General features: G+C 54.2%; 2 protein-coding genes across 11 annotated transcripts; both read right to left on the reverse strand.

Moving 5' to 3' along the window:
* Positions 1-257: 257 nt before the first annotated feature.
* Usp19 (ubiquitin specific peptidase 19) lies at positions 258-12,835 on the reverse strand. 9 transcript variants are annotated; one of them, XM_042665892.1, is made up of 27 exons: positions 12,749-12,835; positions 10,481-10,740; positions 10,171-10,209; positions 9,937-10,065; positions 9,716-9,849; positions 9,332-9,634; positions 8,999-9,215; positions 8,714-8,870; positions 8,539-8,610; positions 8,302-8,417; positions 7,979-8,193; positions 7,705-7,900; positions 7,486-7,619; positions 7,181-7,339; positions 6,979-7,089; positions 6,252-6,362; positions 6,066-6,167; positions 4,833-4,973; positions 4,626-4,744; positions 4,248-4,385; positions 3,839-4,152; positions 3,577-3,687; positions 3,265-3,481; positions 3,028-3,180; positions 2,782-2,942; positions 2,520-2,698; positions 258-759 (listed from the first exon to the last, which is right to left on the reverse strand). In XM_042665892.1, exons 2-27 carry the CDS (start codon positions 10,602-10,604, stop codon positions 643-645), a joined length of 3,969 nt encoding a protein of 1,322 aa, XP_042521826.1. In that variant the 5' UTR covers positions 10,605-10,740; positions 12,749-12,835; the 3' UTR covers positions 258-642. The 9 variants fall into 9 exon arrangements, with proteins under 9 accessions (XP_042521826.1, XP_042521824.1, XP_042521825.1 ...); XM_042665890.1 differs by having other exon boundaries at positions 7,979-8,199; XM_042665891.1 differs by having other exon boundaries at positions 8,993-9,215.
* Positions 12,836-13,193: 358 nt separating this feature from the next.
* Lamb2 (laminin subunit beta 2) lies at positions 13,194-25,499 on the reverse strand. Of its 2 annotated transcripts, XM_042665974.1 has the most exons (33): positions 25,409-25,499; positions 25,245-25,330; positions 24,921-25,093; positions 24,699-24,834; positions 24,541-24,614; positions 23,998-24,186; positions 23,819-23,882; positions 23,402-23,604; positions 23,191-23,311; positions 22,505-22,693; positions 22,132-22,311; positions 21,911-22,023; positions 21,534-21,613; positions 21,319-21,451; positions 20,984-21,142; positions 20,779-20,906; positions 19,245-19,374; positions 18,170-18,362; positions 17,949-18,092; positions 17,349-17,580; positions 17,100-17,263; positions 16,774-16,998; positions 16,465-16,682; positions 16,273-16,369; positions 15,807-16,179; positions 15,526-15,710; positions 15,204-15,445; positions 14,775-15,123; positions 14,261-14,468; positions 14,035-14,176; positions 13,775-13,951; positions 13,530-13,689; positions 13,194-13,442 (listed from the first exon to the last, which is right to left on the reverse strand). In XM_042665974.1, the coding sequence occupies exons 2-33, from the start codon at positions 25,327-25,329 to the stop codon at positions 13,306-13,308; spliced, it is 5,403 nt and encodes a 1,800-aa protein (XP_042521908.1). In that variant the 5' UTR covers position 25,330; positions 25,409-25,499; the 3' UTR covers positions 13,194-13,305. The 2 variants fall into 2 exon arrangements, with proteins under 2 accessions (XP_042521908.1, XP_042521909.1); XM_042665975.1 differs by lacking the exons at positions 17,949-18,092; positions 18,170-18,362; positions 19,245-19,374; ... (3 more) ...; positions 21,534-21,613; positions 21,911-22,023.

A 25,499-nucleotide genomic window follows, 5' to 3' on the forward strand; every position in this document is an offset into this window, starting at 1 on the left:
AGGCAGTGAGGCATCCCTGGGATAGCCTAAGGTCTTCTTGGTGATACCAACCTCCAACTACTACCTTCATGTGGTACCCAAAATCATTGAGAGATAACAGGGCAGTAGGCAGGCTCGGGAGAGCTGATGACACCAGGGACATCCTGACTCCAGGGGATGAACTGTGACTGCCATTTTCTCTCAGACTCAAGCACTCTTGAGGCCTTTAACACAGAGATACACAAACACTAGATGATGGAGAGGGAGGGAAGGTAGGATGTGGTGGATCAGTCACTAAGTCTGCTTATTTATTATTTATTTTTTAAAATATATTTAAACAGCAGCAATCACTTCCAAAATGCAAAAAAAATTACAATTTTTAGAATAAAATTATAACGTTTATAATGCGAGTCAGAAAGAATTGAAGATACAACTGAGAATCAAATTACGCAGCACTGGAGGCAGCTGGAGAAGACAAGACCCACTGGTCAGGGGACCAAGCTAAAAGATCACAACTTGTGAGGTCCCCAGTCCCAAATCGTTCCCCCCCTCCCAACTTCCCACTGATGGAGCCAATGTCTCCTGGGTTAGAGAAGAAGTAACAAAGAAATGGCCCTCTTCAGGGAAACCCCGAACCCAGTCCCTCCATCAGCCAGGGACCTGCTAATCGACCTCCTCCATGTTGCTGTAGGTGGGGGCTGGGCGGTCCACAGGGGGGGCGAAGCGTTCAGGGGCTGTCCGCGTGGGGGCCACCTCGGGGGCCTGGCCAGGGCCTAGTCCCTGCAACAGAATATGAGGACAGGGGTCAGCATGCTGCCTGGCTTCCCGGGGGTGCTGGTTCAGAGCCCTGGCACCCAAGGGAGGGCCCCGAGGCAGGCGCAGATAGCAGCATTGAGACAGAGAGACAAGATTGGGCCTGAATAGTCTCACTTTATTAACACTTTAAATACAGGAAGTAGCTCCAGCTGGGCTCAGCCCTAGGCCAAGGGTCAGAGCAGCAGGAGGAATGAACAGACAGCTGGATGGGTATCCACCCTCGGATGCTCTGCCCCTGCAGAGGCCACAGTCCCCGACACTCTCCCACCAGATGCATACACCGAGGCCCAAAGCCCAGAGTAGTTCCTTCCCACCACAAAGGCAGGCATGGCCTGGCAGGCAGGCAGGCAGGTGGATCAGCTCATAGCAGCTGCCTGCAGGTAAGCTCATCTCCAGCGACTCTGGGACACCAGAGGATAGAACACGTTGAGCACAAGGGCTACCAAGGCTGCCACGGTGCCCAGGACAAAGTACCGGAGGCAGCCCTCATCAGTTGTGGTAGGGCCATGCGGTGGAGGGCCCACCCAGTCTTGGGGCCCCCAGGGACCCAGGGTCCCAGGGCCCTCAGGCACCAGCTCCTCCTCAGCCTCGAGTTCCTGCCAAATCCGGGAAGCCTATAGCATGTGGAAATGGCCATCAGCACCCAGAGGGTTGGGGAGGTCCCAGTGTCCCAGAGACCCCTAGATATGACTCCTGCCCTGGGTGACGAGAGCTAAGCCCTTGCATGACAGGTCAGACAGCAGGGAGGTGGACAGGTGGCTAATTTCAGGGTTGCCTAGACTAAGATCATCGGTGTGTGAGAATCCTTGCAGATTTTGGCCTCAAGCTATTGTTCCAATCCACGTGTACCTTCCCCCGGGGAAAGATGGGGGCGGGGGGGTTCATCTGGACAGATTTTTAGTCTAGACATTCCATACAGGGGACTGGCCATGGAAGATAGGCCTGCCAACCCCATGACAAACCACATGGGCTCTCCCATAGCCAGATCCTGATCACTGTCTCCTGAGGAATCTCTCTGAGCCTGACTTGGAGGGCTCAAGGAACCAGAGGGGAAGCAAAGGAAGCAGTCAAGAAAAGCGATGGGGCCAGGCGCCAGTGGCTCACGCCTTTAATCCTCAAGGAGATCTGAGGATCATGGTTTTTCAAAGCTGTGAGACTCCTATCTCCAATGAACCACCAGAAAACTGGAAGTGGTGCCGTGGCTCAAGCAGTAGAGCGCTTGCCTTGAGCTGAAGAGCTGACGGACAGCGCCCAAGCCCAGGTCAAGCCCCAGGACTGACAAAAATAAAAAGTGACGGCACTGGGCCCACTAAATGGGCCTTTGGCACATCATGTCAATAAAGGAGATAGAGAGGTTCCCTAAAGACTCAGTGTGGATAGTCACTTACCTCTGCGTATGACAGCCAGAGAAGGCTGTGGCTACTCCTGACAGGCCCTATCCTAAGTACACACAGGAACACGAGTGAGGATCTGTAGCTAGCATATGGGAACGCATAGGGGAAAGTTGAGACGTCAAGTATAGGATGTTCATCTTATGGAGAAGCTGCCTGACCCAAGCCTTTGTGCACATTAGTGGTAGTGTTTTGGTGTACACACCCCTGAGTAGTCTGAAGGCACCAAGATGGCGCCCAGTGAGCTTTAGTGTTAGGGAACCATGTGTCCCCAACCTTGTCCCCCAATCTGAGTTGGTCCCCACTAGTCTATAAAGCCTCCCCATGCCTCACCTGGCTGGCAGCAGCCTCAGCTGCAGGGCCTAGGTCTGGGTGATGCTCAGAATGACCTGCCATAGGGGGCCTCTCCACAGGAGAGTTCCGCCGGCGGTAGAAGAGTACATAGGCATAACGCGTCACGACCTGGCTCTCGTCTACTGTCGTCACCGTGCTGTCATCAAACAAGCGCCAGCCTATATAGCAGGGTGGGAAGAGTGTGAACATAGCTTACACCACCACCCCTACCAACTATCCTGCTGGCTGTGTGTGCCCTCACCCACGTCACTGCGCTGGCTGCTGCGGTCATTGGGCAGGCGTGCACAGGCAGTATAGTGGCCACCAATCATGCCTCCATAGTGGTTGATGACAGCATACAGGTCGTAGCTAGGCAGTTGCTCCTCTTTCTGGCCAATGCAGAACTTGCTCAGATCCAGGTTCCTAGAATCAGGGACGGGTGAGACAGTCAGCCGGAGCCTTGGGGCCCAATGCACTGGCCACACAGTCACCAGGGTCCACTTCTTACCGAACAGGGAACTCCACCAGGTCATTGATCTTGTCGCGCCAGATGAAACTACGGAAGGAGAAGCGCTTGAGCTGCACAATGAGCACATTCGGCAGGCGCCACAGCAACAGCTGTTTGGAGGCCTCACGGTGCTGTTTGCACTGGGGACAGTACCTGGTACAGGACAGAAGGGTCAGGACCAGAGAGTGTCCGCTTCACCCTGCCCTACTGCTTGCCCTACTGCCATGTCCTGCTCACCAGGCTTCCTCAGGTGCCAGCACCTCAGGCCGAGTAAAGAGGTTGAGGCACTGGTCCAGGGTGAAGTGACCAGCACGGGCAGCCTCACCAGCAGAGCCTGGATCCTCAGCACATTCCAGTTCTTTGGAGGCTACCAAGACGAACTCCTGGAGGCGTTCGTTATTCCGCCATACCAGAGCCAGGCTACAGTCATCACCCAGCTCCAGTGGGGTTTCCCCTGGAAATGAGCAGGGGCCCGTTGTGACATACTTGTGGGAAAGCAGCCAAGCCCAACCCACCTCCTGGCTCCCATCCTCCCACGGCCTCAGATACCTTTGTCCTCAAGCCGCTGCTCCCGATTGGATGCATCAATTTTATAGATATAAAACTGGGGGGTGTGGGCATTCATGGCTTCGCTAGGGTGTTGGTACCCAGGCACAGCAGCTATGAGAAAACATGATGATCAGAACTCCTGTCAAACCAGGGTCTAAAAGACTTCCCCCCAATCTTTCCTACCTCCCCCCTTCTATCCGCCCTTCCCCCCCCCCCCCCCCCCCCGGGCCCCCAGCTCCCAGAGCCTTTCACCAGATCTTACCTTCAGGCCGGGACACCCTCTCACTAGCAAGTAAGGTGTCACCCTCATTAGGCCCACTGGCCAGCATCTCGGAAGCCATTCCACTGGTGCTAGGCAAAGGGCCTCGATCGGGGGCCGCCCACATCCGGGGAAGCCCTGTGTCCCCTTCATCCACAGGGGTCACTAACTGGAGCTCGGGAGGTTGAATGGGGTCCCTCTCACTGTCCCCAGCCTCCAGGGAGCTAGTAGAGAGCAATGTGGTGCAGCCAGAGTTCTGGGACTCCAAGGACATGCGGCCAGGCTGAAAAGGTGGCTGGAATACACTCACAGAGTATCTGGAAAAGAAAACAAAGTAATAAGCTGTGACCAAACCCATTCGTCACCTCTGCACTCCATCTATCACACCCTAGCCCCGCTGCTGGGCACTTACCGGGCGTAACCTTCTAGCAGCTGAGCAAGACGGGCATAAGTGAGGCGTGAGGCGGGTACACTGACCAGGAAGGGGTAGCCAATATTTTCAGGGCGGCAGAGACCCTTATGGTCAGGCCAGTGGGTTTTTTGGCAGATTCTGGAGGGAAGGGAAAGAAGACAGCCTTAGCCTCATTTCCTTTGACTACATACTAGGGGGTCCTCCCCCTAGTATGTAGTGGTCAAGGCTGAGACCCTGGGAACTAGGTATATCAGCCCTGCCTCCCCCAGAGCCTGGTATAGTAGAGCTAGTGAGTGTAAAGCATATGGGCTTTTGTGAGGAAGGGGAAGTAGCAAGTGGAAGGTGAAGACGGGAGAGGGAAACCATAGGGGTCCTCACTGGTTGCAGTAGCCCACACGGTAGCACCGGGTACAGCGCTTCAGTTTTTCATCCTCCGACTGCTGCTTCCTCTGGCAGGCTGCACACTTGGAGATAGGAACGCTGAGTACCTGGGGGCGCTAGGGTGGGTCGTCTGGCTCAGCAAGGCCAGGCAGGAGTGAACCCTCCCAACCAGGACGTCTCAGCATCAGGTTGGCTCCCGCTCACCTGTTGCACCTCGAGCACCACTACCCGCTCCTTGGCCAGCTCTGGGGATAGCAGCTCAAAGCAGAGGAGCATGTCAGATGGGGACACAGTGTCCAGCGAGTGGGAGGGCAGAAACATACGGTGGAAACGATTCTTAATTACCTGGGAACAAAGAACACAAGGACCCAGGTGAGAATAAGCCACCTGATCACAAAGCACAAGGAAAGCTGGACCTTGCCCTGGGGTCTGTGGGGTCAGGGATAGAGTTTGTGGACCAAAAGAGGAACATGCCTGCATAGGCACCAGTCTCAACACCCAATTGCACAAGATACATAAGGCTGTCTGAATGATAAAGACTGGGCAGAGCCCTAATGTACAGGACTACAACATATTATCAGAGAAGGGTCACATTTGAAGAGCCTCTTCCCTAATTTTTTTTTTTGGGGGTAGGGGGCAGCCATGGGGTGCTGACCCTGAACTATTTTTTTGCTCAAGGCTAGCACTCTACCACTTTGAGCCACAGCACCACTTCTGGTTTTCCGGTGGTTCATTGGAGATAAAAGTCTCATAGACTTTCCTGCTGGAGTTGGCTTTGAACTGCGATCCTCAAGATCTCAGCCTCCTGAGTAGCTAGGATGACAGGCGTGAGTCACCAGTACCCTCTTCCCTAATTCTCTGAGACAAATGAACTCAAGGAGCTCTCAGGGAGAGCCAGCATGCAGACATGAGAGAACAGCAAGAGGGAAGAATCACTATAGCAGGTGATGGACAGTCTTAAGTTCCTCATCCCAAAAAGGTAAGGCAGGCAGGGCCTACCACCAATGACCACAGCTGGAAACTAAGGCATCTCTTTTGCACAGCCCAGTGCCTGGCTTCAACAGTGCAAGAAAAGAGCGTACTGCCTGCATTTTTGCTGTCCATGGACAGTCACATATATGTTTGTACAGATGCCAATGACTATCTAGGGAGGCTTTTTTCTGCCCGGGACCAATTTGGAGATTTATAACACCATTCAAGGGTCATATGAATACAGGCAGCCAGGCTACAAAGCAGCCAAGGGGCCTACACATCTGTACTTTCATATACTAAATGATTTCAGAGGCCCCATACAGCCTTTTCGTTTCCCACACTTGTGTAAGTACACACACACACACACACACACACACACACACACACACACACACACACACACACACACACACACACACACACACACACGTCCACCTTTGTCAGAGTCTGGGGAAAGACACAAACCTCAGCCAGACGCAAGTTCTCAGGCTTCACGTGAACACTCTGAGATAGAGAATCCAAAACTTCACTTGCACTGGAGTTCTCCTTGCTTACGCTTACGAGGAACTGAGGTGACACAAGGGTATAGTTAATAGGGTGGCAGAACCAGGTTCTCTGGGATAGCCCAAAGCATAGGGACTTGCTCCTCACCTTGATGGGCTTGCTGTGGGGCTCTCGAGCAAAATAAAAGACGGGGAGAACCTTTTGCTTTTGCGGTAAGGGCACCGGCAGATAAAGAAATGGGTCAAAAGTGATGGAGACCTGTGGAGGCAGAAGCACCACTGGGATGGTCACACAGGAACAAGATGCTTGGGCTCAGAAAGACTAATCCAGATGCTCTGATGGCTCTCAGAATGCCCAAACCAATCACTAAACTCTTAGGCTAAGAACACCAGATGGAGCACAAGGGCCTACCAGGAGAGAGCAACCCCCCATTCTGAGACAGATCTTATGTTCTGGCAATTTAGTTGCTTTCCCAGTTCCATTTCTCCCACATCTGATATGCCTTTCCAATCTTAGCCACAATGCTACCCCAACCTCCTTTATGTATCATACCTTTATACTTGAGCTCACTTTTTTTTTTTTCTGGTGCCAGTCCTGGGGCTGGGTGCTGAAAATGAGCATTTTTGGCCAAAGGTAGTGCTCTTCCACTTGAAGCATAGCTCAGATCTCAGCCACCAGCGCTCAACCCAAGCCATCACTTTGATATCAGTCAGAAAAGCCTACCCTGCCTGACCACTTCAGCCCACAAAGGAGCAGCCAACTTTGTTGCTCAAGTTTTGTCCCACGGCACCTGAAAATGCTGCTTCTGAACCTAATCTGCCCAGGCTAGCTGAGCCAAACTAGGGGGTCTCTTTCTAGGGGAAGCCCACTATACCTTGGCACACACAGGGCACACTAGCTTCGACTTATACTGGCCCTGAAACAGGTCCACGATGAAGGAGTCGTTCCTCATCTTGTGCCTCTGCCATGCTTCCTCAGCCACCACCTGAGGAGGACAGTGGTAAGAAGCAAGGAGGTCTAGGGGCCAGGGGAAAAAAAAAAAAAGAGACATCTCTCCCTGTGACCCCCACCCTGACCTCATCAGGCCGCCCATCTGAGTCTACAGTCTCTGTGTAGGGCTTGTTCTGGATTCGATTCAGATCCTCATGCAACCCATCCAATAGAAAAGCCATGAACTCTTGGGCATCATGCTGTGCATAGCCTGTGAACTGGCTGGCCTTGCTCGCCACAATAGCCTGGATTCAGGAATCAAAATGTGAAAGAGAAACCTTAGCATCCATTTACCGTGCACTCCATTAGCTAAGCCCCACCACTACCACCTCCCCCACCCCACCCTCCGCCCCCATCTCCTCTGGCCAAGGCTAGGAGAGCCACAGGTCACCTTTAACTTGGAAGGCTGAAAGGCATGGTGAGTGCCCTTCCACAGAGCCCGAAGCAGCACTGCAAAGCCAATGGCCAGACGTCCACCAGTCCCCAAGGGGTTGTTGTAGTTGATCTCGGCCTCAAAGGATCGGTCTAAAAACAGCAGCCAAGCAAAGGTGTGAGGGGCAAACATATCCCTTCTGCCCAGGCCCTAGATTTTTTTGGCCCTGGCCCTCACCATGGAAGAAGTCGCGAAGTTCCCGAGTGTTGGACAGAGACTGAATTACGCTGTTCATGAAGCAGGTGTTGCCTAAATTAACAAGGCCAGTGAAGCCAGGCAGACACACCTTCTTCTCTTCCTCCTCCTCTTCCTCCACGCTGTCTCCACTCACGGGACTATGGGGCATTGGAGGCACCATACATGTGGGCTTGGGCTGTATGGGAACAGAGGCAGTATGAGAATAGCCCGGAGATTTCATATCTACTATCTGCTCCTCGCCCAGGTTCCTCACCGAAGCCAGATGTGGCTCTGGCTTTGGAGCTACATGTTCCAAGGGGGTACGGGCCGCCACACCATCCAGGCCTGTGTCCTCAGATCGAGCCTTAGGCTTATCCTTCTCCACAGCCCGGGCTTCCTCTTGGCTTGTCAGGGGGTGGGGGGCACCTCCTGGAGGGGTTGTATCCAGAGGGGTTGGACCTGTCGGCACGGCAACCTTTGCACCACCCACTGCACCTTAAAAAGGGGGAATGAGGGGGCTGGTGGTTAGCAGCATGTGGCAGGGCTGGGGCTCCTGAACATGCAGGGTCGGGCAATGAAGGGAGCTCGTATGCAGACCTCGTGCAGCTGGGGCCTCCAGGCCCCCCCAACGCTGACTCTGCCGCTTCCGGAGGCAGATGTCAATGCGAGACGCCGTGTAGCAGAAAGTGCATTGCTCGGGCTCAATCAGGTTCCTGTGGGTAAAGGCTGAGGTCAGAGACTTAGGGGGAACAGGTGTCAAGCGACACAGACCCAGAGAGAAGAGCTGAAGCCCCAGCTGGGACAGGCACCATGATGGGGCTGGGCACCACCCACCTGAGCTTCACCTGCCAACGGAAGATGGTATGGGGCCCGCAGCCCTGATGCAGCTTCAGGAAGTTCCCATCCCTGCAGAAGCAGAGCAGGGAAGGAGGAAGGACAAAAAGAAGAATGTCACATATGCAATTCCACTGGAGGCATACCATCTCCCCTTCAGCCCCTCTCCACCCACCTGGTCTGGAAGATGAGTGTGAAGTCCTGTTCACGGAAAAGGACTCGAGAAGTATCCCTGCGGATCTCTTTCACGTACACATGCACCACCACAGAATCTGGCCCTTTCTCATAGGAGTCATTCTTGACAAATGCCAGGTTCACCATGGACTCAGGGTCTGCATTGAGACATGGCTTAGTACCTCCCATGACAGGCTCTGATTGGCCGCTCTACTACTTCCTACTTACCCACCAACCCTGTAACCCAACCTAAGCTCTGCCAGGCCACGCCCAACCCCACTTTTACCATCCACCAAGGTTGCAGCATCCGCTGCTACTGCCATCTCCTCTTTGATATGGTCAGCTTTCCCAGGGTCTCTACTCCGGGCCATGGCTGGAGAGACTGGGTCATTCCTGGGAGACACTGCTTTCTCGCCTGCCAAAAGGGCTAAATTCTTCTCTGAGCCAAGAAGACAAGGTTGGGGATTCAGTGGTGGTACACGGAGCTGTTCCTCAGCCTCAACCTAGTCGTGGTGAAATTGTGGGCATAATCAGTATTGTGTAGGCCAGGGGGCCCCAACTTTAGTCCATGTCCCTCCCCTCTACATCCTAATACCCCCAACAGGCAACTGACTCTCACCTGAGTGGCTGGGTCAGCCAGGAAGGATGGGGCATCACCCCGGGGTCCAGGGCCATCCCTGGACCCTTCTCCCTCCGGCCCTCTGCGGAGATGCACAGCCCTCTTGGCGCTAGGCCCTGCTTGGGCCCCAGGGCCAGCCCCTGAGCCTACCTCACCACGGCCCTGAGCCCGCTTCTGATTGCGGGCCTCTTGCTTAGCCCGGCGGGGCTCAAGGCCTGGCTCCAGGGCAATGGGAGACAATTCCTGCCCATTCTCCTGACACCGCAACCCCAGTGCCAGCTCCTGGGTCCCTCGAGGCTTCTTCTGCCAAAGACAACAACAGTTGGGGACTGCCTAGGGCCCTGGTAGGGTATCACACCGCCCGACCCTGCACTTCAAACTTACCAGGAGAGAGGGCCACGTGAGAAGAGGAACCTTTTTGGGTAGTGCTAGCTGTAGAAAGCCACCCTTGCGGGCTTGCACTTTGGCGCAAGAACTTTCTATTTCGGCAAAGAAAACACCACCCCACTGACGACCATCTGGGAGAGAGAGTGGAAGCAGTGAGCTTCAGTGGCGGTTATCAAAGAATTAAAAGGTTCTGCTGGGCTCAGGACATATGGACGCACCTGGGAGCTTCACCACACAGTCGGTGTCAGTGAAAGCTGCATCTACCTCCTCTAGCCTCACAGGACTTGCTCCCACTCGGAGCTTAACAATCACCTCATCTGCACTCTGCCTCCAGTCAAGCAACAACTCTGCAAAGGAATGGCAAAGGGATCAGAAGGGTCGGTAGGGATATGTCCAAGAAACCCAGCCCTACTGCCCTCTACTGCTCCTTCCCTTCCCCATCTATTACTCACCCTCTTTGGTCTGCTCCTCTCGAGGAGTGGGCATTGATCCTGACAACAAAGCAAAGCATGAGGAGGCGATGAGGAGGGGGAAGGGGGGGAGCAGTCTCCCAAAACACCACCATTCCAAAAATACCATCATCTCAGTATTTCAGCCAAGTACCCCAGGCTCAAAGCTGAGACGCTATCCAGGCTGTCATGTCTCCTTCTCAATCGCAAACCAAGACAAAAGGGACAATGAAATAATCATCTTCAAATCCTCTATTTGCATGCACACGGAAAGGAGAAAAGGGCATGAGTATCCTGGGAATATCACCCGCACCTCTCCGAGGATCTCCTTCCTTGCTCTCCTGGTTTGCTCGATCCTTCTGCTTCTTCTTACTCGTGGCCTCCTCTAGTCCTGGTGGCCCTCTCCTTGAGCCTGTGGCACTGGCCCCGCCAGACATCTTGAGCCGCTTGGTTGACAGCCAGAGTGCCCCAGAGTCGGCAACAGTGTCTGGGTCAGGGCTGCGGCGCTTTCTTCCTGACCCAGCTATCTTGGCAATTCTTTGTGGCCAAATTCTTTAGCAAGGAACCAACAGCCTAATGAAAAATAACCAGTAATCACTGTCAAGGCCCAACAACTTGCTCCTTAACTACAGTTAGGGCTTAGCAATCCAGAACATTCCTAACCCTGCAGGGTAGTACCTAAGCCCCAGAAAGTTAGGTTACTCTTTTATTGTGCCAGTACTGGGGCTTAAACACACAGCTTCAAGCTCTTACTTAGCTTTTTTGCTTAAGGCTGGTGATCTGCCACTTGAGCCACACTTCCATTTCCAGCTTTTTGCTGGCTCCTTGAAGATAAGTCTCTCAGGCCAGGCACTGGTGTGGCTCATATGATCCTAGCCAGATTGAAGGATTTCCAGGCAGGAAAACCTATTAGCCTCTTTCCTCTGATTAACCACCCCAAAGCTAGAAGTGGAGCTGTGCCTCAAATTAGTGTCAAACTTCAGTGAAAAAATACTAAGGGACAGCACCCAAGCCCTAAGTTCAAGCCCCATACTAGAAAAAAAAAAAAAAAAAAGTCTCTTATTTCAAACGTGACTGATTTGGGCTGGCTTTGAACCTTGATTTGCAGAGCTCATCCTCAGTAGCTAGTACTACAGTCACCTAATCAGGCTATTCTACAGAGGGACTAAGTACTGCAAGTAGCATTAATCACTTCAGGCCAAGCCTCCTAGAAACCTGCCACAATGCTGGAAGCCTCCTTGAGAAGGTGCCAGGTCAAATCAGTCATGGCCTGGGACCAGGATCCTCCTCTGGATAGAAGCCATAGCTCCAGCCCACAGGGCTGACGCGCTGAGCAGGGAGCTCCCTTTTCTTTCACTCTCACTGGCTGCTTACTCACCACCAGACAAGTGGAAGGAGGAGGAGAAAGGCAGCAAAGGTAGAGACCATCAAACAGCAAGAACCAGGCTCTGTGGCCAAAAACCAAGGCCTAACTCAGGTGTTGTAACTGTCCGGAAAAGGTCCTGGATCTAAGATATCCATCTGCTTCCTTGCCAGCTCCTACTGGAGCTGGTCCCATAAGGCTACAATTACACCAACATGTTCCTATGTACCAACTACCTCTCGGGATCCTTCTCTCTCTGTTCCAAGATACAGGAGGGGCACTGTCAAAATAGGATGGTGGGCATTCAGCTTGAGACTGGAACAACAAATCCCTGACCAGCTCTGAGCTACAGAGAACCTTCTTGGGTTTCCATGGGGCCTGGGCTAGTGGAGTCACAGCTGTTTCTCCATCCAAAAATGAAAGTTGTCATAACAAAAGCTTGACGATAAGGGTGAGAGACGAACCCCTGGATCTATCTAGGTAGGGGACCCTTTGGCCTCAAGTCTGGTTTGTACAGCTAAATCGGATAATGACTAGTCTTACAGGTTCTCATGGGGGGGGGGGGGGGTCCGGGAAGAGAGAGACGGGAGGGAGTCGCCTTAGGGGCTGGTTTTGTTTCTCCTTCTAGAAGGGAGATAAGATATCCTTCTGTGGGTCAGAGGTGGTATACTGGTGGGGATGGGGGGGGGGGTTGCCAGTTCAGAATTGAGGCGGGGGGGGGGGGGGGGCGGGGAGAAGCACATCCGCCTTGTCCTCACACATCCAGACCCCCCCCCCCAAGTCACAGGTCATGTTCCTCCTCCCCTCCTCCCTCCCCTCCGGCCCCCTTCATCTGCTCCAGGGACGTCGAAGCATTGGGGGGGGGGGGAGGGGGGTGATTAGAAACTGGAGCTGGCCAGAAGAGAGGCTGCGCAGTTACCCCGGACCGAGCACAGCTCCGGCCGGCGACCCCCCCGGGGCCCAGCCACCACCTCCTCCGGGAAGCCGCCCCCCCCAGCTCGCACGCCGCCCCAGTCCTCTCTTGAGGAAGGCCGGCCACGGGCGGAGGGAGCAATAACGGCTCCGTTCGGCATCCGTGAGGCCCGGCCCGACGCGGTACTTGGAAGGGTCGGGGTTGGTACCGCCCGTGACCTTGAAACAGGCCGCCCTGGAGCCAGCACACCCCCGGCGGCCTGCCCGCGGAGGCCGAACCGGCGAACTGCGGCCTGCCGCACTCACCGAGCGAGACCGCCGCCGCCAGCCCTCTCCGGGCCCTGGCAACCCCGCTCACGATTCCGGTTCCGGCGTCAGGTCGGTTCCGGTTCCGGCGCGCCCCTCCCCCCCACCCGTCCCGGCACCGCCGCCGCCGCCGCCGCCGCCGCCGCCGCCGCCGCCGCCACCGCCGCTGCCACAGCCGCTTGTTTTGTTTCCACTTCTAGTTACGGCGGAGGGGAGGCCGAGCGCTAGGCTGGTGACGCACTTCCGGTGGGAGCGGGCTGGCGTTGATGGACAGCTCCTGGGCGGGCCCAAGCCCTGAAGAAGAGCACTTCCGGTGCTGGAGCCTTTTAGCTGGAGCTATTAGTACTGTGGGTGGCAAGGATGGCCGGCCGGGTCTGGAAGCGGAGACATTCATCTCACACACACACACGCACACGTTCCAAATTAAAGAAGACCGACAACATAGTGGAGGTTCACACTGGTTTATTGCCAGCCCTGCCAGGCTCATTCCTATGTGGGTAGGCAACGCGCGTGCGCAGCAGTGCTGGGGACTTTGGGGGAAGGCCCTGGAGCAGGGGTTACTGGCAGGTGTTGTAGATCTGCACCTGCAGGTTGATGGCTTGAAGCACGCTGCGCATCTTGGTTTCCAGACCATCCAGCTGAGCTGCTTTCCCCTCCAGTGCGCGTTCGTTTTCTTCATAGGCACCCTCCAGTTCTAGGAGGAGCCAAGTATCAGTTTCGGGGGTGTCCTTCTCCCATAATCCCCACCCCTCCTGGCTTCTGCTCCAAACAGTCCTCTCACCCTGTAGCTTCTGTAGCTTGTCTTGAGCCTCCTGTAACAGGTTGCGAGCCTCATCCCGCAGACGTTCTGCCCTCTTCTGCGCAGCCAGCACACCCTGGGCCTTGCGTTCAGCCAGGGTTCTTACCGTTTGGTATTGGTCGCCAACTGTTCCCTGCAATAGCTATGCAAGTGGAGATCAGGGTCAGTATGCTAGCCCAGCAGAGACTCATCCATGATGACCTCCTTCAGCTGTCTCTCAAGCTTACCTGCTCAGCCTCACGGGCACGGCTCTGGGCACTATCTGCTGTTTCTTCAGCAGTAGAGGCTGCCAGGCTATTTGCTGCCCGTTTCAGTTTCAGAGCCTCCAAAAGAGCATCCAATTGCCGGGCCCGCTCACCTGCAGAGCCAAGGGCCTGCTCAGCACCAGCCATCTTCTCTTGTACCTGCCATGGATGAGTCCAGGGTTAAACAGATCTATGGGGCATGCCCATAACCTTGTCCCATTGATGTCCTACAGAGACCACACCTGGTTCAGGGTCTGCTCTGTGTCCTGTGTGTCAACCATTGCTGCTCGGATAGCCCCCTGTGCAGCACCCTGTGCCCGCTGGGCCTCTTCCAGTGCCACCTGTACCATCTCTGCCTTCTGTTTCTCACTCTCAGCCCGGCTCCTGAAGAAAAGAGAGAATCAGAGCCTGTAGATCAGGATCAGGCAGCTGTCAAGGATAGGGGTGAGGGTTGGATTGGGTTCATACCGTGCCCGCTGTGCATCCTGAAGTAGCTGCTCAGCCCGACGCACATCTCCCATCGTCCGTGCTAGGATGGTGTCCACATCTGCCAAGCTTCGGACTCGCTCTGCAATTGCACTCGCCAGGTTCTGGATCTGCTCAGGTGAGGCTGGGATGGACAGCTCCAGCACCCGGGTGGCCACCATCTCAATGCTATCAGGATCAGCCCCCTCCTCTATTGGGGACACAGGTTAAAGAACTTAAGGATAGATTCTCCAGCATGAGTATGGGGACAATCATCATGAGGGGTGGAGGACATGGGATAGGCGTTTGTTAATAGGTATATGGATACACTATAGGGATGGAAATTATAACAAGGGACACAAAGTGAGAGACACAAGTTATAGGAGTCACATAGGAGCAAGGACTCAGGGCTCAGCCGCAGGACCATAAACAAGTCCCACTGAAGGTCCTGAGATGGAGAGACACACAGACACAGGAGAAATAATCACGTGGCCCCGGGGCCACGTGAGAGGCTCACGGCTGAGGAAGTCCTTCACACTCTGGATGAGTTCTCGAAGCTGCTGATTGGCCTGCTCTACTTGTCCTCTGGTAGCATTAGCCTTGTCCAAGGCTGCCTGGGCCCGCTGCTGGGCCTCGCCTGCCTGCCGACGAGTCTCAGCCACTTGGCTGAGGATGCCACCACCGTCTACCAATGCTCGCTGTAGCTCTGCTTGTGTATGCCGGGCCCGGCTTAGGGCTAGATCTGCTGTGGCTGCTGCTCCACTACAGCCAAGGCCTCCACAGCGGGGCTGCCCATCTTCATCCCGACAGCCAGCACCACCACAAGGGCTGGAAGCACACGGAGCATCCCCTGGGGCCCCACACACCTGCCAGGCCCAGAACAAGTCAGAGCTCTGTGAGAATACCATCCAACATCTCCCCATCCCACCCCACTCTTGTATCTCACCAATTCATTTATGCCTGTCAGACTCAGGCCTTGAGTATGGGTTGAAAGCTTGCCCAGTGCCTGCTGGTTCGCCAGATGTTTGCGATTAAAGTCTTTCCTCTGAGTTTCCATCAGCCTTTCAGTGCGACGCCGGAGATCTGCTGAGTTGCTCACAGGACTGGGTACCGCCAGGGCAGAGGTATTGGCACGACGTTCTGCTTCTGCCGACTGGCTGTGGGCATGGCGGATGCTATCAAAGGCACCTAAACGTTGGGGCAGAGGTCTATGGTCAGCCGAAGATCAACATGGGCCCATCTGCCTGCCTATGTAGCCAACCACTTACCAAGGAAATTTGAATGCTTGAGCAGGTCCAGATGCTGATCAAGCTGCTTCAGTGTGAGATTTAGTGCAAGCCCATCTCGCTCCAGGCCACTGAGTGCGTGGTTAGCATTGAAGTTCTCATCCTGTATGTCTGTCAGTCCTGCCTCTAGCTGAGTCAGGTGCTCCGTGGCCTTTCCGATTTCACGCCTGTATCAGTAGGAAAGAGCAGGTTTAGAGAGACTGCAGCCTCCATCCATTGGGCCCGTTCCCCATCCCATCAGGTTTCTTCTGGCCCCTCCATACCGCAGCTCCTCTGTGGCCTCCACCAGCTTCGTCGTGGAAGCAGCTGAGGTGTTGCGGGCACCCACGATGGTCTGCACCATGCCCAGCTTCTCTTGCAGTTTCAGAAAGTTGCTCTCAAAGGCACCAAGCACACCCGTCTGCTGCAACTCCTGGGCCCATTGCTCCAAGCGCCGGGTACGAGCAGACAAGTCTTGCACCACACGGTCCCAATCCCCAAAGCACGTATGGCAAGGGTGGCAGGCAGGAAAGACACCGGAGAATCCTCGGGCACACTGATCACAGCGCACACCAGACACACCGGGGCGGCAGCTACAGTGGCCTGTGGCTCGGTGGCACTGAGGAGTGTCTATCCCACGAGGGTCACAATCACAAGCTGCAGGAAAGGACATACACAGTAGAGTTTGGGCCTCTTGGGGACCTCCTAACAAATCCCCTCCATGCACCCCGGTCTCCCCAGCTGCCTCACCGCGGCACTGCAAGCCAGGGTCTCCCCAGTGGAGCTCTTGGCACTCAGAACAAGTCCGTCCACCAAAGCCAGCACGACAGTGGCACTGCCCTGTGAACTAGAGTGAGAACAGAACCAAGGTTCAGACTGAGTTCTCAAAATGAAGCAGACAGCGAGCCAACCATCTATCCAGAGATCTACAGGATTCCATACCTCATTACAGCTGGGGCCTCTAGCCCGGGTTGGGTGGCAAGCACAAGGTTGGCAGCCACGGCCACTGGTGAGATTCCAAAAGTTGGGGGCACAGCGGTCGCAGCTAAGGCCCTGGACATTGGGGAGACACGGGCACTGCCCGCTGTTTGGATCACAGTGGCACTGGTCAACCGATGGGCAGTGCTGGGAACTTGTGCCCAGCAGATTGCAGGTGCAACCTATGCCAACAAAGATGAGGACGATAGTCAAGAGCCCAGTCGGTGGAGTTCCCCCCCCCCCCCAGCCATCCCGTCCTGTATCCATACTTACGATGGCAGCTCTGTTGAGCAGCTTGCCCATGGAAGCCAGGCTTGCAGATAGCACAGCCAGGGCCTTCCGTGTGGTATAAGCAACGTAAGCATTGCCCCGTGCGGGGGTCACAGGCCTCAGGGTCCTTGGGATCAATATTCCCACTGCATTCACACAGTTGGCACCTACCACCTGGCTTTGAGGGGTCCCCAAAGTGCCCAGGGGCGCAAGTTTCACACCGTGGCCCTGCCCGTGATCAAGAGAAAGCCATAAGTATTCACCTCAGCCAGCTCAGCTTGATCTCAGTGCCTGCCTCCCTGCCCCCCAACTCCCCACAAACCACTCACCCGTGTAGCCTGCCCGGCAATGGCACACGATCTGCTGAGAGTACCCATCCCGGTGACAAGATGTGGCAAAGTGTCTTTGGCTCCCAGGGCCTTCAGGACAAGGACAGGGTCGACACTGATTGCCATACGGCAGCCGTGGGTCTCCATGGAAACCAGCAAGGCACCTATAGGGGAAGAAAGGGAAGAGTTCTAAGCATCCCGGGACAGCCTGCCCAACCATCAACCCACTCAAAGCTGCTCTAAGCTCACCTTTCACAGTGTTCACCCCCGGTGTGATCACGACAGCTCAGGCAAGCGCCCGTGTGAGAATCGCATTCGTCCGCATGCCCATTGCAGACACAGGGCCGGCAACTAGGAAATCCCCACTGGCCACGTTGGCAGCGATCACAACGAAGTCCAAAGGCACCCGTTCGGCAGGGACACTGTCCACTAGTTCCTTCACATAAACCACTGAGTGCCCCCTCAGGGCTGCACTGACAGGCTAGGGGTAGAAGAAGAAGTTTAGAGCCAAGTGCCAGTGGCTCACGCCTGTCATCCTAGCTATTTAGGAGGCTGAGATCTGAGAATCGTGGTTCAAAGCCAGCCAGGGCAGGAAAGTCTGTGAGACTCTTATCTCCAATGAACCACCAGAAAACCGGAAGTGGCGCTGTGGCTCAAGTGGTAGAGCGCTTGCCTTGGGCTGAAGAGCTCAGGGACAGCGCCCAGGCCCAGAGTTCAAGCCCCATGACCAATGAAAGAAAAGAGAGAGAGAGAGAAAGGAAGGAAGGAAGGAAGGAAGGAAGGAAGGAAGGAAGGAAGGAAGGAAGGAAGGAAGGAAGGGGCCAGAAGAAGTCAGGAAGAAGCAAATACCTTGACATCCTGTAGGACCAAAGCCATAGTAGCCAGTGGCACAGAGATCACAGCGGCGCCCAACCACTCCAGGTTTACACAGGCATTGGCCACCATGAGGGTTGCACTCAGAACTCAGTGAGCCTTGAGGGTCACACTGACACGCTGTAGGAATGAAAGGAAACCAAATCAGCCTGAGCCTCCACCTCTCTGCCCAGCCAATTCACATCAGAAGTACTCACGCAATGCGCCATTGTAGATGAGAGTGGACAGGCTGATGAGAAGAGGGCCACAGGCCTCCGAGGGCGGATTCTTGCTGGGCAGCAGACCTTCCTCATGGCAGCGATAGTGTTCAAAGGTGGCACGGCGCTCTAGCGCAACAGCATCCCCTGCACTAAACATCTCTAGCACCAGGACACGGGGCAGTAGCACCAACTAGATGGATGAACAAGGAACAGTACAGCTCAAAGAGGGAACTACATCGATACTGCCAGAGTACTTGGTCTTGGTCCTATCATGCGCCTGCCTGCCTGCCTGCCTGCCTGCCTGCCTTCCTTCCTTTTCTCTTTCTTTACTTCTTCTTCTTCTTTTTTTTTTTGCCAGTCCTAGAGCTTGAACTCAGGGCCTGGGCACTGTCCTTGAGCTTCTTTTGCTCAAGGCTAGCACTCTACACTAGAGCCACAGCACCACTTCTGGCTTCTTCTGTGTATATGGTACTGTGGAATTGAAGCCAGGGCTTTCCTGCATGCTAGGCAAACACTCTGCCACTAAAAGCCACATTCCCAGCCCTCTTTCTTTTTTTTACATTTTTCTTTTTTTCTTTTTGTCGATCGTGGGGCTTGAACTCTGGGCCTGGGCACTGTTCCTCAGCTCTTCAGCTCAAGGCTAGCACTCTACCACTTGAGCCACAGCTCCACTTCCTGTTTTCTGAGTGATTTATAGGGGATAAGAGTCTCACAGACTTTCCTGCCTGGGCTGGCTTTGAACTGCAATCCTCAGATCTCTGTCTCCGGAGTAGCTAGGATCATAGGCGTGAGCCACTAGTGCCCAGCTCCCTAAGCTCTTTCACTCAAGGCTAGTGTTCTACCACTTTAGCCACATCCTCACTTCTGGTTTTCTGGTATCTCATTGGAGTTAAGAGTCTCCTAGACTTTCCTGCCCAAGCTGGTTTTGAGCTATGATCCTCAGATCTCAGCTTCCTGAGGTAGCTAGGATGACAAACATGAGCCACCAGCGCCTGGCATGCCCCCTTTTCCATTGACCCCTTCCTGCCAGGATCCTAGTCTCTGCCATGTTTGACTGGAGGGTATTGTTCACCGAATCAACAAGCAGGTCAGGTCCAGAGTAGATCGCAGGCTGGGTACTTCCTCCTGTTCGCACCAGCTTTAGATGCAGCTTATAGGAGATGCCAGGCTCAAGGCAGACAGGTCTGGGAAGCATCATGTACCTGGCATGGGGTGGGGGGTAAGGGGCAGGTGGGTGTTATACAGAGTTCCTATGCCCATCATCCTGGGTCTATTATACCCCACTCAGAGCAACCAATTAGCCAAGGCAGAGACTATTGCTTGATTCAGGCTGGGCGGAGTGGCACTAGGCCAACAGAGAAGCTGCTGGGTATCTTATAGAGAATCTGTCTCAGAATATTAGCATAATGCGTTTCTGGAATCATACGCCCTGTGAAGACCAGTATCACTAGAAGCATACAGACTGACATGAGAACTTTCAGTTCTTTCATTTTTCTTTTCCTTTCCTTTCCTTTCTTTTCCTTTTTTTCTTTTTTTAGTCTCTGTCTCTCTGTCTCTGTCTCTTTTTCGCTTCTACTTTTGGCAGCTGTGGGGCTTAAGCTCAGGGTCTGGGCACTCTGTTCCTGAGCTCTTTCACTCAAGGCTAGCACTCTACCACTTGGATCCACAGGGCCACTTTTGGTTTTCTGGTGGTTCACTGGAGATAAGAGTCAGCCAGGCTTTGAACTGTGAGCCTCAGATCTCAGCCTCCTGAGTAGCTTGGATTCCAGGTGTAAGCCACCAGTGCCCAGTTCTTTCTTTCTTTTTTGAAAACATTAGGGTTCAATATCAATACCTTGTGCTTGCTAGGCTACAGCCATTTGGTGGGTGGGGGGGGGGGGTCAGCTCCACTATAGATCCTCTAAAGTGTTCTCTTGTCCCTTGTGTTCAAAAGATTAACCTAACCAGTCAAATCCCTGTTCAGAATCTTCTGATGTTACCATCCCACACCTCCCTCCCCCACCCTGTTTCCTGTAGTGACAATGTCTGCTTTCCATTAATTCCTGCTTTGGCCTCTTAACCTTAGACCCCTGAGAGAGCAGGCTTTGTTTTGCTTCCTTCCTTCCTGTGACCATAAACCATATTGAACACAGCTTAACAAAAAAGGCTTACCAAGGAGGTTTTTGTTTGTTTTTGTCAGTCCTAGGGCTTGAACTCAGGAACTGGGTATGGTTCCTGAGCTTTTATGCTCCAAGCTTGTGTTTAACCCATTTAGCCACAACTCTCTACTTCTGGCTTTTTAGTGGTTAACTGGAGATAAAGAGTCTCTACAGGATTTCCTGCCAGGGCTGGTTTTGAACTGGGAGCCTCAGATCTCAGTCTCCTGTGTAGCTAGGATGGCAGGTGTGAGCCATCAGTATCTGGCTTCCTCCCTCTCCTTGTCCCCTGCACCGCCCCAAGTACTAAGGATCTAAGCCAGGGCTAATGCTGTACAACTTGAGCTAGGATCCTGATCCAGGAAGAGGTACTTGAAGGAAAGAATAGATTCATAAGCAGTGGGATCTTACAGGTGCCTGGCTAGACTAGGCCCCACGACCCTTCATCATGACAACCATCAGTGCCTTTACCTGGTGTTTGGTTGCAGAGTCCCTTGGATACGATCATCCTTAGGCAGCACATGCCCACATGGGCTATGGGCAGACACAGGCCCTGGCCGCTGCACCATCAACTCAATCTCTGCCCATTGCTCAGGGACCTGAGAAGAGAAGATGAACCAGGAGCTGCTTCCACAGCCAGAGATTTAGCTCCAGGTCACAATTCCTAGGGTCTGACCTGAGGCTCCAAGCGTAGCAGAATGTCATAGTCCATGGCCTTCGGCAAAGAGGTCACCAGGAACTCTAACACCTGACCTTCCCGCAGCCGCACAAAACCTGGGCCAGTCCAAGATGGAGTCCCCTGGCTGGTCATCAGGCGCTCCACCACATCAAGCCCCTGGGAAGATCATGCGACCAGGGATGGAGGTTCAGGTAAAACACCATCTCTTCTGCTATAACCAGCCCAGTTCTCCTGCAAGATCTCACCCAAAGCTGTATAGTTCACTCCAGGCCCTCTGTATAGTTCACCCATCATCCAGCCTCTCAGCTATCCCTTCTCTCGGGCACATTTACCTGCCCTCGGGCATCTTCAGCCTCCCAAGTTAAGTGGTCCAGAAAGGGCCGGAAGTACCCAGGCTGTACTTGTTCACAACGTCGCCCAATCATGTGCTGGCGGCAGCGGCACTGACCGGTGGCTTCATCACATCTGAAGGATACTGTGATTACTCAAGAAGAACCCCTTCTTCTGTCCCCTGCCTGGCTCCCCAGCACCCCTATAGAGTACTTACTGAGGATCCAAGGCACCACCCACATCGCAGTCACAAGGGCGGCAGCCCAGCAGATCATGGCTCAAGCCCCAGTGGCCAGGCTAGAGGAAAGGGATTGCTAAGGGTCAGAAATAGACCTCCCCACCCCCACCCCTGGTCCCGCCCCCTCTTCTTCCCAACGGGGAATCCAACCATATTCCCTGCTTCTGTCTCCCAAACCACTGGTCTTCAACCCTTGTTAATCAGCCAAGGCTGGGCTTTTAAATTTTCAGCACCCCTTCACATTGGAATATGGGCATTGCTCCACCGCCCCTCCCCGCCCCCCGAAAAAAAAACCCCATGGGTTCAGATCAGAGAACATTTCCAGGATCCTAGACCCCAGTTCCCTCCAGTCACACCAGGCAGTGGTCACAGCCATGTCCAGTCACTAGACGTTTGCAGAAACAGGTTCCACTATGGGGGTCACAAGGGGTAGTCCCAGACACCGTGCCCCGTGCATTACATTGACAACCTGCATGAAAAAAAAAGACCCTTGAACACTAAGGCAATGTTCAGATTCAGGTGTAGTTAACAGTAGTGAAAAGGTCAGGGGTTAAAGATCAGCCCAAGAGGCACATACACTGGCAGCCTTGAGGGTCACTGGCACTGAGCCCGAAGAAGCCATCACGGCACTGCTGGCAACGAGTACCCATCACGTGTTCTTTGCAGCGACATTGGCCTGACACCAGTCCTAGGGCGGGATCGTCATGGGAATCGCAGCGACCACCATCTTGGGAACCCATAGGGTCACAATCACAGGCTAAAAGACACAGGGGAAAAACAAATAAGAGGCATAAAGTCACTCTAATCCGCATCAGTCTTCTCCATTCCCAGTTCCACCATTCCCAAGCTAGTTCCCAAACTCCCACATCAGTTCTGGGCAACCTGAATAGCACCGTGACTTCCCAATTTCTGTTCTGCCCTCCTTAACAACCCCCAAGCCCCAGCCTTACGGCGGCACACAGCTGGATCCCGTAGGTCCTTGGTTGGGTCCCGGTAGAAGAAGGGCCGGCAGACTTCACAATGGTGCCCAGCCGTGTGATGTTGACATTCATCACACACTCCTCCACTTACATTGCCAGATGCCAGGTACATGGCCATGTCGAAGTGACAGCTATGGCTGTGCCCATGGCACTCACATTCTATGGGGTAAGCAGAGGGCATTTGAGGGACAGACCAGGTCTTGAGGATAAGGGGTATGGGGAGGCCTAGTGTTGCTTTAGAGTCTTCCCACTGACCAGAATTTGTGTGTGACTTTTTTTCCCTGCCAGTCTGGGGGCCTGGCCTGGCTCAGCCTCCTGAGTAGCTACCAGTGCCCGGCTCAGCTTTTTCCTGTTTATATGATCCTGGGGAATTGAATCCAGGACTTCATGCATGGTAGGCAAGTACTCTACCACTAAGCCACCTTCCCAGCCCCTCTTTGTTCCTTTTCTTTTTTTGGTCTGAGGCTGAGATGCAAATTCAGTACCTGATGCTTTCACTCATTGGCTAGCACTCTACCAAGTGAGTCACACCTCCAACTCCCTGGATACCCATTGGACACAGCCTGAAGTGTTAAGGGATTAACCAAATAGCTCTAAGGGCTGCCCAAAACCTAACAGGCTCTAAAAGTTGGATGCTATGGAAGCCAGAATCTTACTTCTGCAGGCATGACTGTAGCCATCCTCAGCTGGCCGCCAGGGCAGGTCATGATAGAAATCTTGGCATTGCTCACAGTTGAGGCCACGCGTGTTATGTTTGCAGATGCAGGCCCCGTGCACCTAAGGAAATGAGCGGGCAGGAGGTCAGCACTACCCAGCCACGCCTGTCCCTGCCCTGATCCCTATCCCACCCATCTGAACCCCTCTCACCATGCCCTCGGCGTGGGTCGGTGCCCCTGGGGCAGGAGCACACTGTGAAGCATGCCCATAGCAGAAACAGTTGCCACGTACAACCAGCTCATAGAGAGCATAATAGTATTTCTCTCGGATCTCCCTTCTTGGGTCTAGTAGATTGTCCCCGAGTGTATGAAGCCGAGTCAGGTTCACCCGGAGGTTGGTGATCTTCAACAGATCTGAGGGGAGAGGGGTGAGGGGTGAGTTCAGTTAACCAGGCAAGCCCTGGTCGATACCCACACAGGGGCTGCAGCTGCCAAGGTGACCTTGAGAGGCCTCCTGTCTCCTGCTAAACTGAGCTTGGCACCCGCCCTAGCAAGCACCTAAAATAGTCACTGGGGCCCCAGTGGGGACACTGGGGATGGTGCCAGATGCAAAGGATGATATACTCACTCTGAATCCGTGAGCTGTAGGGATCTGGGATAGGAATGGCTGGGTCCAACACCCGATAGATGACCTAGGGAGGGAGGGAGTCCACAGAAACCTTGCCTTAAGTACATCATTTTCCCTCTCTACCTCACACAGCCCTCCCCGGCCTGCTTTCTGGACTCAGGGCAGATTCTAGTCCTCACCTCGCCTTCGGTAGATGGCTCAATTTCTGAGTAGCGGGACTCACACACAATATCATCCCAGTGCCGTGGGGGTGCCAGTGGGATTCCTGGGAAGTCAGCCCCACAGTCATAGGAAAAATATCTGTACACATGCCAGGTACGGCCGAAGTCTGCAGAACGTTCCACCAGCATGGCAGCAGGGCGAAAAGTCTAGGTGGCAGGGGAAGGGGAGGGGGCGGGGACATGGCTCATCAGAAAGTACCAGGCTATTGAGATCCATGTTCAGATTTCTCACAGACAGGTCAGGGTGGTCATGGAAACTAAACAATGTCCCAGGAAGGAAGACACCTCTATTGGGTGGGCTGTGATTCAGGATTGGGGCAGAAAAACTGTGTGTGCAAAGATCTGGAGATGAATGTTTATGGGAAGGCATGTACCACTCACATTATGAACTCAGAGAGATTGGGGTTAAAAAATAGGGGGTGTGGGGAGGATCAGTCGGGGGTGGGTAAGTAATGGGGAGCTAAGGGGGTAATTTAGCTAGGCTCCCAAACATGCAGGCACCTTGAAGGTCATAATGAGGTGTGTGAAATGGAACTCAGCCTCCAAGTCCAGCTGGATGGTGACCTTGGAGATACCTGGAGCAGGAGTTAAGAGGTCAAGGCCATGAGGCTACAGGTGCGCAGCCTTGCTCATTCCAGAACCCACGCCAACAGCCTCACCATTCTCTGATTGCCACCAGGCTGTCCGGCGCTGCGGTGCAAAGCTAGTAACTACATTCTGGATGCGATGGCTGTGCGGATTATCTCGGGCAGAGAAGGGGCGTCGGGAGTCACACAAGAAGCACTTCTTCTCATCCTGGATTGGGTCAAGGTTAGGATCAAAGGCCTTCACCAGGTCTAGCCCCATTCTGATGCTGCCTTCCATCCAGGCCCCCTCAGTACCTGTAGGTGACTAACAATGCAGTAGGGCTGGGGGCCGTGCAGGCCACAGGTAGATGAAGCAGTCAGTCTGTCTGCACGGCCCACCAACAGGTCTCCCGTGGCTGGGTAACAGCTTCCTCGTGAACAACCAGGCACATCCAAGGCCTGGGCCTGGGCCAGTATGACAGCCAACACTGGGTAGGAAGATAGTGGGTCAGCCAGTTCTCCAGTTGTTTCCATCAGATGGTCCTATCCCATGTTCCCTAGTGGTGGCTACCCCCACGACATACCACTACATCACATTCCACAATCCTAGATGTCCCCCCCCCTCCTGCCTTCCCTTACCGCTTAGAAGCAGGCCCAGTCCAAGCTCCCAAGGCACAGAATAAGATCGCCAGCCCCTCCCTCGTTCCCCCGAGGCCCGCTCCATCCTGAAGAAAAAGGAAAGAAGGGAGATGAAGGGTTTGGGGCTCGATCGCAACCGCCTCCCCTTAGGATCTCAAGCTGACCCTGATGGTGTGGGGTCCTGGGCTGGTTTCTCTCCCAGCCTTCAGAAGGTCCCAGGGTTTGTTCAGCAGGGCAGCAATCCCTCCACTGAAG

The sequence above is a fragment of the Dipodomys spectabilis genome, unplaced genomic scaffold (genome assembly GCF_019054845.1).
Source record: "Dipodomys spectabilis isolate Male_0828 unplaced genomic scaffold, ASM1905484v1 ptg000360l, whole genome shotgun sequence".
Taxonomy (NCBI): Eukaryota; Metazoa; Chordata; class Mammalia; order Rodentia; family Heteromyidae; genus Dipodomys; species Dipodomys spectabilis.